Source organism: Corvus moneduloides, chromosome 2, assembly GCF_009650955.1.
Source record: "Corvus moneduloides isolate bCorMon1 chromosome 2, bCorMon1.pri, whole genome shotgun sequence".
Taxonomy (NCBI): domain Eukaryota; kingdom Metazoa; phylum Chordata; class Aves; order Passeriformes; family Corvidae; genus Corvus; species Corvus moneduloides.
In genome coordinates, this window is record NC_045477.1 from 52,069,680 (window position 1) to 52,083,319 (window position 13,640).

The 13,640-nt window shown below is 43.6% G+C and overlaps 1 protein-coding gene across 1 annotated transcript; it reads left to right on the forward strand.

Moving 5' to 3' along the window:
* Nucleotides 1-417: 417 nt before the first annotated feature.
* On the forward strand, nt 418-13,232 carry RFXAP (regulatory factor X associated protein). Its single transcript, XM_032099900.1, has 5 exons — nt 418-462; nt 1,907-2,662; nt 5,246-5,353; nt 6,519-6,565; nt 7,638-13,232. Exons 1-5 carry the CDS (start codon nt 418-420, stop codon nt 7,660-7,662), a joined length of 981 nt encoding a protein of 326 aa, XP_031955791.1. The 3' UTR covers nt 7,663-13,232.
* Nucleotides 13,233-13,640: the final 408 nt, after the last annotated feature.

Sequence of the window (13,640 nt, forward strand, 5' to 3'; positions counted from 1 at the left end):
TGTCTCAGCGGGGCTTTGCAGAAGTGGTGATGAAGGGCCCAAACAACTCTTCTACCTGGGATTTAAAGGTTATCAGCTTCCTGTTTCTTTTAATTAGTTATTGTGTGTATATGTGCAGGGAGTATGGCTGGAGAAAAATGTGATTGATTTTGATTCATTATTACTTTGGATTTTTATTTTAATTAATGTCAGAAGCACTTTGAATTTTAGGAAGACATTCTTTCAAGATTCATTTAAAGCAAAAGAAATAAACTAAAATTATTTCAATGGACCTATAATGTGAAAAAAACATTTTATAACAACATCAAAATAGTTAAGCAGGAGGAAAACAAGGTTATGTGTAATTCTAACATGTTTCACTACTGACACAGATGCAAGGTTGAGTCCTAAAGAAAGCTTCTGGCAAGTTGTCCCAGCATGGCTGTAACAGAGATGAAAGACACTGAAGCAGATGTGGGCAAAGTAAGTCTTTACTGACAAAAATAGTCTGTAATTCCAGTTTAAACCCTGGAGCTGGAGGTCATCTCGCCCATGTTAAAGATGACTGTTTGGTCAAAGGCAATGAGGACAGAGTTATTCAGTTCACTGCGATTTTTCTAGGACTATACCCATCTTTAACTATTTTGACAAATGAGAGAGAAGTGTATTATGACAAGATCAAGGGTGAAGCAGAATTGCTACAACTGCAAACAGCATAATCATTTATCTTACTGACAGGAGAAGGGAGCTGTGGTACTTCCCAGGGAATAAATGGAGTCAGCAGTGTTTTTTAATATGGGATAAACTGCTGTGTGCAATGAGAAAGGCAAGATCCCATGGAGAGTAAGGAGGTAAGACAAATAAAGGGGGGCCAATAGCAGGTGATCAAGGAGATAGAAGTCAGTGGGACTTCTCTGCAGCCATGCAGAAGTAACCCAAGGAGAGAATTGATATCTAAAGGCAGAAAGGGCAAGGAGCAGCATGCTGGCAGCTACAAGGGCAACAGCAAGCTAGAGGCAACAAAATGGCTAAGTGGGAGAAGTCAAACTGCATCCCTGTATCTGCACTCTCAAGTGACAGTGGATGAAGAGCAAGGACAAAAGCACAGCCTAGAGACAGCACTGGTGAAAGGCAGTGGCAGGAAAGTTTAGGTCTGGACAGCCATCACATGAGCACAGCAGGACAGGAGGCTGAGCAGACTCACAGGGTGTAGAATCCCAGAATATAATGGGAAGTGTGTGTCTCAAAAAATGATAGCTGGATAGCCATGGAGCCAGCCAAGGATTGTTTGCACTAACAGACAAGGATCGTTGGTGCTGACACTTTGTGAGAAAGAACAAGATGCGGCTGGACACAGGGACCATGCGGAGGGAGGGCAGCACATTTCCAGGACAAACACCCTTGTTGTAGTTGCTGGAGATAAGCGCAACACAGTATCCCACAGCACAGGAACGAGCGCAAGATGCGGGCACGGACTATAGGAGGAGATCAACACCATCCAAGTCCCTCGAAGCCCTCTGACCTATTTCCAGAAAGATCTGAAAGAACAGACTGCGCGTGATAATTTATTTCCATAGAAAGCGAGAAACCTGTCCATGACAAGATACCCCCCCTCCAAGCCTGAGCGGCACCTTTTCTTTTCTCTTCCCCTTTCTTTCCTTTTTTCCCCCTTTTTCCTTTATTTTCCTCTCTCTGCCCCCTCTTCCCCTTTTCAAGTCATCTTTTCTCTCTTTGACCCTACCCCTTTATTCAAAACCCACTGCCGTGTGCTTACACAGTAGGTCAGGGACTAACAAACCAATTCCCACGCCAAGCGCGCAATAGACTAATACAATTTTCTGATTGCTTGCAGACCCCCTGACTTCTGTCGCTCCTTTCGAGCACAAGCATCTACCAATCGTGGGTGCTGCCTTCCCCTTGCGGGAAGCCAAACCACGCTGGCGGCTCTAACACGACCACAAGGGCTCCACTCCAGCAGTGCCGGCGCACGCTCGATGCAAACTCCCCCACACGCGGCGACGCCGCCATTACCGGGGCCCCTCCCCCGCGCGCGGCCGGGGCGCATGCGCGGTGCGCGCGGCGCCTGCGCGCGGGCGGCGCGGGACCGGCGCGCTCAGGGACCGGCCGGGCCGGGCCGGGCACCGCCGCCCTGCGGGGCAGCCCCGCCGCCGCTCTCGCCTCCTCCGCTTCTTCCTCCTCCTCCTCGTCGCCGCCGCAGCAGCAGCTGGCGCTGTTTGTGATGCAGCCGGGCGGCGGCGAGGAGGAGGTGGCCGGGGTGGGGGGGGTGGTGCTGCAGCCGAGCGCCGACCCGCAGCTGCCGCCCTCCGCTAGCGGCGGCCTCATGGTGTTCTACGAGCTGGGGGCCGCCGGCGAGGTCGAGGTGGCGGAGGAGGAGGCCGAGGCGGCGGGCGGCGAGAGTACGGCCAGCCTGGAGGAGCTGGAGGAGGAGGAGGTGGCGGCGGCGGGGGCTGCGAGCGGCGAAGCGGCGGCGGGCGGCGAGTGCAAGAGCTGCACGTACCAGGGCTGCAGCGAGACCACCACGCAGGTGGTGAAGCAGCGCAAGCCTTGGATGTGCAAGCGGCACCGCAACAAGATCTACAAGGACAAGTACAAGCGCAAGAAGAGCGACCAGGCCCTGGGGGGCGGCGGGGCGGCGGCCGCGGGGGGCGGCCCACGGGCCGAGGTGAGGCGGGGGCGGCGCGGCCTCGGCCAGGCCGTCCTCGGGGGGCAGCCTGGGTGCCGCGTGGTCCGTGGGAGTAGGGGCTTCCCTGGAAAGCCGGCTTCTGTCAGACGGAATGGGACCTTTCCAGAGGAAAGGGAGAAGTCTAGGGCCGCCCTATAGCTCACTCTTCCTCCTGTTTGCCAGAGCAAACCCCGTTTGTTTTTAGCTCTGACATAAATTGTAGAAGCTTACAGCTATAGCGGAAGATTCTAGGAAAAGAAGTATCCCTAGAAGATGCTTCGCTGTGCAGCGTGGTTTTTTTTTCCTCTGTAGGAAAGTATGGATCTAAGAGAGATGTCAGACTTGTTACTCAGCTGGTGCTGAAGTGTGGGGTTTTAAAGTCACAAAGGCCGTTGGGGATCAGGTATATAAAAGTCAGTTGTGTAGATTCTTTAGGATGCTTTTTGGTTATTACTTTTATATTAAGTGGCAGGTAAATACTTAGACTACTGCTAGTTCATACTTAACTTGCATAAGCTTATTTGTATTGTTTAGATGGGGAAGTACTATCAGTGGGAAAACTGATGGTACCGTTCGACTTTTTAATTTTTATTTTTCCTACAGTTTGTGACTCAGCTAGGACCACACGCTTCTCTGATGGTCGCTTGTACAGAGTTAGTGTTTCAGATCTCGTATTTAGATGCGATAGAAAAAGGAAAATAGTTTTACACTTGAAGATGCTGAATGGCTTGTGCTCAGAGGGGCAGGTATAAAATTGTGGCTGCCAGAAGAAAAAAAAAAAAATGTTATTTGGCACTCCTGCTAAAAGCCACCCTTTTATATCAGCATAGCTGTCTCTGGAGTCGTGTGACTGGGAACTGGTCTAACTGCAAACTGACCATCAAAAATCTTTTCCTGTTTCTGTTTTTCTTCATGTAAATATAATAGTAACCATACTGGGTGTCGCACAAAAGAATCTTTTTTTGTATGTCTGTAAAAGCCATGAGGCAGGTGCTTTGAAAAAAGAGAAGTGTACGTGATGCTGCTAGGGAATATTCTCTCCTCTTTCAGTTCAAAGGACTTGCTGAGGTTTTCTGATGTATTCTGTAACTATAAGTGATACGTGTTCCATACAGTATTTTGGATTTTTGTTGAACCCTTGTAAGCTCTGAGCATCTGTTACATTCTGGTAGTTTCTTCAGGTCTGCTGCCTGGTGTGAATACTCTCCTGGTTTTTGAATCTTGTTGGTGTCAACCTAATTTGTTAGGTAGTGTTTACATCATAACAATTAATTCCTCTTCAGTTTATGATACTTACTTGGAAGGCTTGCCCTATAAGTTTTTTCCTTTCTCGCATTGAAAAGGCATAGCGTGCTTGTTTCCAAGGAAAAAGTTACGCACTTTTATCATCCTTGCTGTTTTGTGAGCCTTTTCTAACTCTGGTAGCTACTTCTCTATCCAGTGAGGGAAGAGAAGCTGCACATACGATTCAAGATGAGAATGAATTCTTGATTTATATACCAGCATGACTTTCCCTTTTCTCTCTTCCTTCCCTGATAGTTCATCCTGCTCGATTCATGATGTATCTACACAATACTTGTGCTAGTTCAGAAGAGGGGACGGTATGGGAGAAGGGTAAAAATGCTGCATTTCATGTTGTGATGGGTTAAAACTTCTTGATCTGTAACATGAAATAGTGATTATTGCATGTTGGAAGAGGGTGGGTTTTCTTTTCCTGGTTTCTGCAAATGCAGGTTGCTTTGAATGTGAGGAAATTAAGGCTTGAACTTGCAGAAGAAAGCAGGATAGTTAGTGCTAAACTTACTATGTTTTTTTGCAGTGGTTCTATTAAGGCCATTTTCAGTAGAAGTTCCTAGTAGAAGTTTCATTTTTCACTTCTGTGCACAGGATAGAAGTGAAAGATTCTGGGATACTTCTTTGTTGTTCTTGCTTTTGAAACCTTTCAGGTAAATGAAAGTGTCAGTAAGTTTTAAATATAGTACACACAGGATTCAACATTGGTTGAAATTTTCCAAACCATTCCTGTTTTTTTTAGAGCAGATTGTAGAGCCGTGTTGTATTAGTATGCCTTAGTTCAGATGACTGGTGATTGTAAAAGGAACAGAATAAACTTGGAAAAAAAACCAAAAAAACAAAAAAACAACCCTGTGGCTTTGGCAAGTTCATAATAGTGTTCTAAAGTATGTTTTGTTTTGGTACTACAAGGATTAATGTCATTCCTGCCCAATTACAAATGGTAAATATCATTCATTTTCACAAGCTGGAGACTGACCTGTTGGAATGACTTCATTTTTAAGAAATGCAATAAAATAAATTGAAGCCATTAACTAGCCCTAGTAACCTGTTTAGTTTTGCAGTGTAGGAGACTAACTCAGCTGCACTGCTTCACTCTTACTGTTGAAATAGTGAAATGCGGTGGAAAGAAGAGGCCAAATCTTGAATAGATAGATTTCCATTCCTGTGCTACTTTCGTTTGCAGATTAAGGAGGCAAATGTTCTTTACTCTTGGGATTTTCTGTGTGTCAGTGTATCAGAGTTTATAGTCTGACTTCCTTTTTTTTTTTTGTTTTCTGTCATGTGCAGGATAGTGTTGAAGGTTCAGTGTCTGTTACAAAGCAGAGAACAGGATCCATTGGAGATCGCCCAGCAAGACCTACTCTTTTAGAACAAGTATTGAATAAAAAGAGGCTGGTAAGTCTTGTTTTTGAGGTGTTTTGAACTCAAATAAATAAAGGCAGTGTAACAATGTTTACCTGTCACCATTGTGGAAAAAGAAAATCAGTTTAATCAGCGTACACTGCATGTGCATATTTTCAAATTTGAAACATGCTTCAGAGTTGTGTACTTCAGCCTCTCTGTGGAGAATACTAAGATGACTAAATGTAATGATCACTGTCACATTAACTGAAGTTTTGGTAGTAACAGATGTGGTTTCTTTAGGCTAAATAATGCCTATAGTATAACTGACATGGTTTTAGCTTGTTAAATCAAAGCTTTAGAGAGAACAGTGAATGGACTTTAGGTCTGATGTAAGCTTTACTGTGGTGTGTTTTAGAAGTTGTATCATATCACACTTAAAGTTGTGTGTATGTGTGTTGATAAAGCAAACTCTAAGCACACGGTGTGATTTATAATATTTGTAGACTGCATGAATGGCATGTGTCATAAGCTTTTTAAACACTGGTTTCTCCTTTAACAAGTTAAGCTTGGTGTGGGGAAATTAGTCAGTACGTACAGTTTGTTCAGCTTCTTTATTACAACTTTTTTGTTGCATGTTGTTGCAGTCCCTGTTCTCCAAAAGTTATTGGGACTGTTTATCTTCTCTCTGTTACCTGTGCAAAGGAATTTAACAATCCTCATTAAAGAGCTGAAGAGCTGTAGTGCTTGTTCAGAAATTTGGAAAGCCTTGAAAGAAACATCACGTCAGTCTTAAGTATACAACTACCTAGATGTATTTCTTGATAATTCTTTCTCAATGATAGCACTTTTTTAATGATTATGACTAAAACTCAGAGGAGTATTCATAGCTTTTCAGTTTTTATGAGGAAAACAAGTAATGAACTATGGAGTAGTTTTCATATTGTCTCATTCTTCATGCCCCACTTACTGGCTTGCTGTCCCCGTTCTTGGCTGTTTCTATTGATGTGGCTTTTAATTAAATTTGAATGGTATCTTATTAATGAAACATTACTTTTTATAGAAGTACAGCAACTAGAAGCTCTTTTAATAGATGTTGAGAGCTTTTGCACAAATTAAGTCAAGGCTCTTTAAGAACTCAGGCTTCCTTTCAGTATTCTTGAAATTCAGATTCTCCGTGATCTGATTCTTGCTTCTCTCTTCCTCCTCTGACTTGCAGTTGCAGTACCTCTTTGGTTATATCACTGAAGTGACCATGGATAATGAGCAAGCATCTAGGGAATTCATTCAGCTGAAAAATTAACCCTTTTCCTGTATTAGTTTTTGGAAGGATCAACTCTCAACCTGATTTGCCATTTGACCTCACAATCACTTGTGCTGCCACCGTGCAGGAATGAGAGTGAGCAACCAGAGTTAAATTACAGACTGCAACTATTCAGGCCAGGAACCAGATGCAAATACTTTTAGAAACTTTTGCCTTTTGATTGAAGGCAGAGGAGTTTTTTAACTCATTCCCTGTGGATGGACTGCTGTTTTGAAATGCTGGGAAATTCTGGACACTCAGTGAAAATCAAAGAGTATCTTGAGTTGGAAGGGACCCATAAGAATCATTGAGTCCAACTCCCTGCTCCTCACAGGACTGCCTAAAACTAAAATATGTGCTACAGGCATAGTCCTGATGCTTGAACTCTGACAGGCACATGAGCTTTGCTGCAGAATTACAGTATTTTATTCATTTATTACAGTATTTGTGAGCTATCTGCAGTGGAAAATGTAGAAATCAGCTCAATTGAAACACAGTAGTAGAACTGAAGCACAATTGAAAGATGTTTTGGTTCTAGTATGTCAGTATATTACTACTGTTTGCTATACTTAAAGGGTTTTTGCAATACTGTATATGCTTTACATTCTGGATGTCCTTTCAGGATGTGTATTAATGCTGTTTCTGGTTACCTGCTGATGTCCTGAAACAATTCCTAGATGTCTTTTGTGAGTGTGTTTTGTAATTCTGCAGCATTTAATTGAACTCTCATTTGTATGGGTGTACTGGTTTTGGCTGGGATACAGTTAATTTTCTTCACACTAGCTTGTATGGGGCTATGCTTTGGGTTTGTGATAAAAAGAGTGTGATAAAGCAGTGCCGTTTTAGTTATTGCTGGGCAGTGCTTCATCCCACAGTAAGGAGGGAGGAAGAGGCTGATGCTTATTTGTCTGCTGGGGTTAATTAAACAACAGCAGTGGGTAATGTGCAAATTCGTGTAATGGAAAAATATTACTGCGGGAACTATTTAATTTATGTGAGTTTTGTAAAGTAAAGTTCACTTTCTCTCTCTTTCAGTCCCTGCTCAGAAGCCCACAAGTAGTGCAGTTTCTACAGAAACAACAGCAACTGTTAAGTCAACAAGCTTTGGAACAAAGGCAGCAACAGTTTCAAGGAGCACCTGGGTAATGAGGAAAGATCAATGATCTGCAGATGAGTCTCCTGCTGAAGGAGGGATAGGATCTGTATTTTGTATAAAAGAAAGAATCTCAATGTTTAAACAAAAATGGAAGTCGCTGTTGTTATGTATTTGTTTCTTGTTTGCACTTTTGAGGTTTTGAGCTGCTTGAGTGTCTCTGCAAGTCATAGAATGGCCTGGGTTGTGTTACAGAAACTTCCCAGTGTGACCCTTCATGAGACTTCTCTGACAGTCACTCTCCCAGTGCCAGACTAATTTCTGGGACCAAAGCTCCTTCACTGCAGGTAGCTCCAGTGATCTGACAGGTGCCTCGCTTGACTCCCTGCGCACCTGGCTCAGAGTCAGACCAGGTTTCCTTACTGGTTCGACCCCAGGTCTCAGATACCTTGTTCCATAAAGCAATTTATTAACAGTGGAGTAACACAGAAACAGCCTGGGCTGGTGCCTCCGAGGAGGGATCTCAAACAAAGGAACTCCTGGGCTTTTACACATCACAGTCTAAGGCAAGTCTTGCTCTTCCTCTTGAGTCTTCCCTTCTGAGTCTTCCATTCCTGCTGTGTTGCTGTGTCCATTCACCTGGCTAGCCGCTCGTCTTCATGCCTTTTGTTATGCAAAGAGGTGGCAGTTCACTGCCTCCGGTCTGTCTGGGCTCCCACCCAGAGCTCAGTCTGCATCTCTAACTGCAGTTTACAGATCAGCTACCTGCACCAGCTGTATTCCTCAACAGTTGGAAGGGACAATGAAAGATCATCAAGTTCCAACTCCCGTGCTGTGAACAGGGACACTTTTTATGAGACCAGGTTGCTCAGAGCTCCATCCACCCTGGCCTTGAACACTTCCCAGGGAGAGGACATACATATCCAGCTTTTCTGAGCAATCTGAGTGCCTCACTACCCTCACAGTAAAGAATTTCTTCCTAATATCTAATCTAAACCTACTCTCTTTCAGTGTGAACCCACTCCCCTTATCCTGTCACTACATGCCCTTGTAAAAGGTCCCTCTCCCATCTTTCCTGTAGGCTCTTTTCAGGTAATGGAAGGCCGCAATTAGGTCACCACGAAGCCACCTCTTTTCTAGGCTGAGCAATCCCAATTCTCTCAGCCTTTCCTCGAAGGAGAGGTCTTCCATCCCTCTAATCAACTTGTGAGCCATTTCTGGATTTGCTGCAACAGGTGGATGTCCTTTCTATGTTGTGAGTTCTGGAACTGGATGCAGTCCTCCAGGTGGGGTCTCACCAGAGCAGAGGGGCTGTGACCTTGGCTGGACATGAAGATTTATAAATTTTCATTAACTGCTATCACCTGTCCTTTTAAAGATAGGTATTATTTTCCCACTTCAAGAGTGTCCTCCACCCCTCCAGATGTCTAAAACCAGGCCATGACTTGAGCTTGATTCTGTCAGGATGGGTGCTCAGGACAGGAGAAGGAGCACACTTGATTATTGGGCACCAACAATGGTCCTGTGCATCCCACTCTGCTTGTCACTCACAGAATTTCACACTTCATCAGTTCATGTCATTTTTGCTGCTTTACTTTTGCAACATAGAACTTAACACCACAGTTATTTCCCCCCCCCCCAGGTTAAATCTCCTTGGAGCATACATCCCCGTCCTTCCGCATTGCCCACCAAATAACACCCAGGTACTTGAGCAAAGACGATCCCATTAATGGGTTTGACTTTTCTTACAGGGAGAGAAATCCACCCTGATTTTGCCAGCCACTTCCCATGTGTAGTACAGGGACCTTATCCCCTCCCCCTGTGTGTAGGGGTTTTATTTGGGCAGGACCAGGGAGGTTCACAGATCCCCTAGTGTTAACCAGCCAAGTGGCTTCTGCTCAATTTGCATCCCAATCCTTCCATGCCCCATTACCAAACACTTAACATAGTCTTCAGCAGTCCATTATACCTCTCAGTCTTTCCAGAGGCTTATGGGTGATAAGGGATGTGATGTATCCACTCAATGCCATGTTTCTTTGCCCAAGGGTTTATAAGGTTGTTTCAAAAATTAGTCCCATTGTCTGACTGTTCTCTCTGGGGTACCCTGTTGCCACAAAATGTGTCTCCAAGACCTGAGATGGTGTCTCAAGCAGTGGCAATGGTTTACAGGGTATGTTGCCAGCCAGCCGGTTGCTGCCTCTACCATGGTGAGTATGTAATGCTTGTCTTGGTGTGTCCATGGCAGTGATCCAATATAGTCTATCTGCCAGGCCTCCCCATATTGAAACTCCAGCCACGGCCCTCTATTCCAGGGGAAGTTTACTTCTGTGGCTTGGTTGATTGCAGCACATGCTTCTCATTCTCGAATGGTCTGTGCAATGGCCTCCGTGGTCAGGTCTGCCCCTCAATGATGAGCCCATCTATCTGTGATGTTTCTCAACCTAGAAATGAAGCAACACACTCTCAACATTAGTATGGGAGGTAATATAAAAGCTGGTCTTTATTGGAGGCCTCCAGGAGCAGATAGGGAAAATGCCCACAAAAGCCTGCCCACATGGGGTGAAAACAGTTTTTACAAGTTTAGCAAATTAGCATATTTGACAAGAATTCCCAATTAGAAGCACAGGTGATGAGGTAATTCCCCCTTCTGGTTCAACCCTTTTCTGGAGCCCCCCCCTTGGTACTAGCTGCACTTTGTTTATGAAGATGTGTCTCAAAAAGCTGTTTTCAACTTTGGTAGCCAGGGAGAACCAAGATAGAATAGGGGTCCTGAAATTTGTTTTGTCCTTCTGCCTAGGAAAATGCTGAAGTTAAGCTACGATAAGAAGCTACAAAGCTACAAATATATATGTGTAAAGAATACAGAGAACAGATAAAAGAAAAAAATGCAAAAATCTATAGGCATCATCTGTTACAACTGATGTTTCATGGCCCCATTGGGTTATAAATAGCTCACCCTTCCAGTCCAAGTCTACCTGTGTTAATTCAGTTTTGGCAGCCTTATCTACCTGTTCATTGTTTCGATGTTCTTCAGTGGCACAGTTTTTGGGCATGAGAACATCTACCTGATGTACGTTTCCAGTCATGTTTGTCACCTGTGCACTGATGTTCTGCCCCACTGAAGGTGCGGTCCAGCCCAGATGGGGTTTATCCCTAGGTTGCCAATTGGTCTCCTTCCATTGCTGCTGTCACCTCCATAGGGCATTAGCCATCATCCAGGAGTCAGTATAGAGTACAGGCCACTTTTCTTGTTCAGCGATCTCTAGGGCTAGTTGGATGGCTTTCACTTCTGCAGATTGGCTTGACTCGCCTTCTTCTTCAGCAGCCTCAATGACTTGTCCACCTGTGATGGTTTCCTGCCACACAGCAGGATCCATCAGTAAATTGGGCATAGCCTCTTACACGTTCTGGTAACTCATTGTGTGGGGGTGCTTCTTGTTCACAAGTCTCCTTCTCTGGCAGTGCCCCAATGCTCTCTGCCTTCTGGCCAGTCCATGATTTCTTCCAGAATTCCCAACTGAGCTCATGTAATCAATGCTACCCTCTTAGTCCATGTAGCGCTGGCTGTGTGATCGGTCGAGGGGATGTTTCCTTTGAACATCCAGTGTAGCACAGGCAATCGTGGAGCTAAGAGGAGATGTGCTTCTGTCCCAACAACTTCTGAGGCAGCCTGAACCCCTTCATAGGCTGCTGTGCAGAAAACAAAGGCCAGTGTCCACAAAGGAGACAGAGGAGTCCTACAGAAATCAACTTTATTGGAATAAAGGGAGAGTCCATTGGGGCATACCCCTGTGGGGTGGGGTCTCTTAAGTTTTTGGAGAATGCAGCCTCCTTTTATCCTTAACTCCCGACCACATGTTGCCCTCCCCCTTTCCCCATTGGCTGAAGTACTAGGAAGGTACAGCCTTCCCAATCTGCCTACTACATCTATCCCCTCCAATATATACCCCCACACCCATTCTTCTAGAATCTGGTTCTTTCAGGGTATCTAGTTGTTTGTGAAGACATAGACACCCATTTCTCCTATTACTGCTGATACCTCTTTTTCGGCTGGAGTGTAGTGGGGTCTCTGATCCTTGATAATCGCAGCACCGAACCACTAATAGCTGACCTCAGGTTTCTCCTGAAGTTCTTTGCCAGAGGCTCCAGGTGACACCACGCTTCCCAGCTGCAGTGGAGAGTATATTTTGCACCGCTGGTTCTGTCCAAACAGGTCCAAGAGCTACCACAGGAGCTGTTTTCTTTTGTTTGCTCAACAGCCTGTTTCTCAAGGCCCCACTGAAAATATTTCTTCTTCTGGATCACTCAGTAGAGGGTGGGGCTCACAAGCCCACAATAACCTGGAATATGCATTCTCCAGAACCCCACAAGGCCTAGCAGAGCTTGTGTTTCCCTCTGAGCTGGTGGAGACATAGTTGCTATTTTGCCAGCCACACCCATGATGGTGTCCATCCTGCTATTTTACTCTCAAGAACTGAATCTCCTGCGCAGGTCCCTTGACCTTGCTTTTCTTTATGGCAAACCCAGATTTCAGAAGAATCTGAATGAATCTTCTTTTTCCCTTCTCAGTCAGGTGTTCTGCTTTATTGCCCCACACAGTGAGGCCCTCTGCATGGCATCCTGTCCTTCAGGTGTGTCAGCTGCCCCACTCAGCTTGGTGGTGTATGCAAATCTGGAGAAGTGTTTTCAATTTTTCTTAAGCCTTCATTTTAATGTTTAATTTGTTAATAAAAATTTGTTTATGGTAGCAATGTTTAGTTTTACACCCTTTTGCTACCAAAGTTGTCATTAAATTAACATTTTTCTAGATAAACATGTACAGTTAAGTCAGTCTTTGATGACAATCATTGATGGAAGTCAGTTACTTTCTGTGGACGTTGTGAACCAGTCCAGTGGCATTACCTAACAGCAATTGCTCAGGGATATGAGAAATTTATGTCCAGTAGAATCTTGCACTAAAGGCAAAGACAACATGCCATTAAGAAGTCAATCCAGTGGTTCAGAAAAGTAGAAGTAGGTGATCTGGTCAATACCTGCAAGTTGAGTAGGTTTGAAATGCTTCATTGTGCATAGCATGTAAAAGAATTTGCATTTAAAAGTTCTAAAGTGATAAATGACAAAAAGCTTTAAAAAGTATTAGGTGAAAAGTATGAAACTGGAAGTTGGACCTTGTTATATGGAGTTATTTGAACTTCTTATATGTGACATATTAATTACAGATTAGAATACCACTAATTTTTAAGTGACTAAATTAAATTTTAAAGCTTTTAACTCATAATAGTAAATAATTCAAAACCTAGTATTTTTCTTCTCAAAAAGGTATCATTAAAGTTCTTTTAAGACAACAGATCTCTAATAGCTACAGTGCTAGAGTTTACAGGTTTTCAGCCAATTAAAATGAACTTGCAATTGATTGTGATAAGAATCCAAACACTGTATTATATGTTAAATCCCATGTTTTGTTTATAATAAAAGTTTTGTATTAAGCCACATTTCTGAATAGAGGTTATCCAAATGGGTTAGGTGCTTATTATCAAGTACTACTTTTATATTGCAGCGGTTTGATCCACTAAATAATATCTCTTCAGGAGTGTTTGTTAGTCTTACAGATTTTTACAAGCTGTGCTTTTTGTATGTACAAAACTTGTTATGTAGGGATTTATTGTATTTAGCATTGTGCAAGTTGTTCTTTAAAAAAGAACTTGAAATACTTTGTGTAAACAGTTCTGGACCAATACGTGAGTAAAATCTTTGTTTTTCTTTAAAAAAAAGTCTGTTCTTTTTTGTTTTGTTAAATTCTTATGGGGTTTCTTCCTATGTTAAATCAGCCAGTTCTGACTAGATGGCATTTTGTGTTCCAAGGTCTTGTTATAGAATGTTATTTTAGCTTTAAGTAAAATCAGGTTACTTTTCAGTGTGTAAGAATACGTGTGAAAACATAATTG

Excerpts from the sequence above, each read along its gene's own strand:
- RFXAP (XM_032099900.1), top strand. The coding sequence starts at position 418 with ATGGCTGTAACAGAGATGAAAGACACTGAAGCAGATGTGGGCAAA. Across the intron at positions 5,354-6,518 it reads TATTGAATAAAAAGAGGCTG|TTGCAGTACCTCTTTGGTTA; the intron begins GTAAGTCTTGTT and ends TCTGACTTGCAG. Across the intron at positions 6,566-7,637 it reads GAAGTGACCATGGATAATGA|TCCCTGCTCAGAAGCCCACA; the intron begins GCAAGCATCTAG and ends TCTCTCTTTCAG.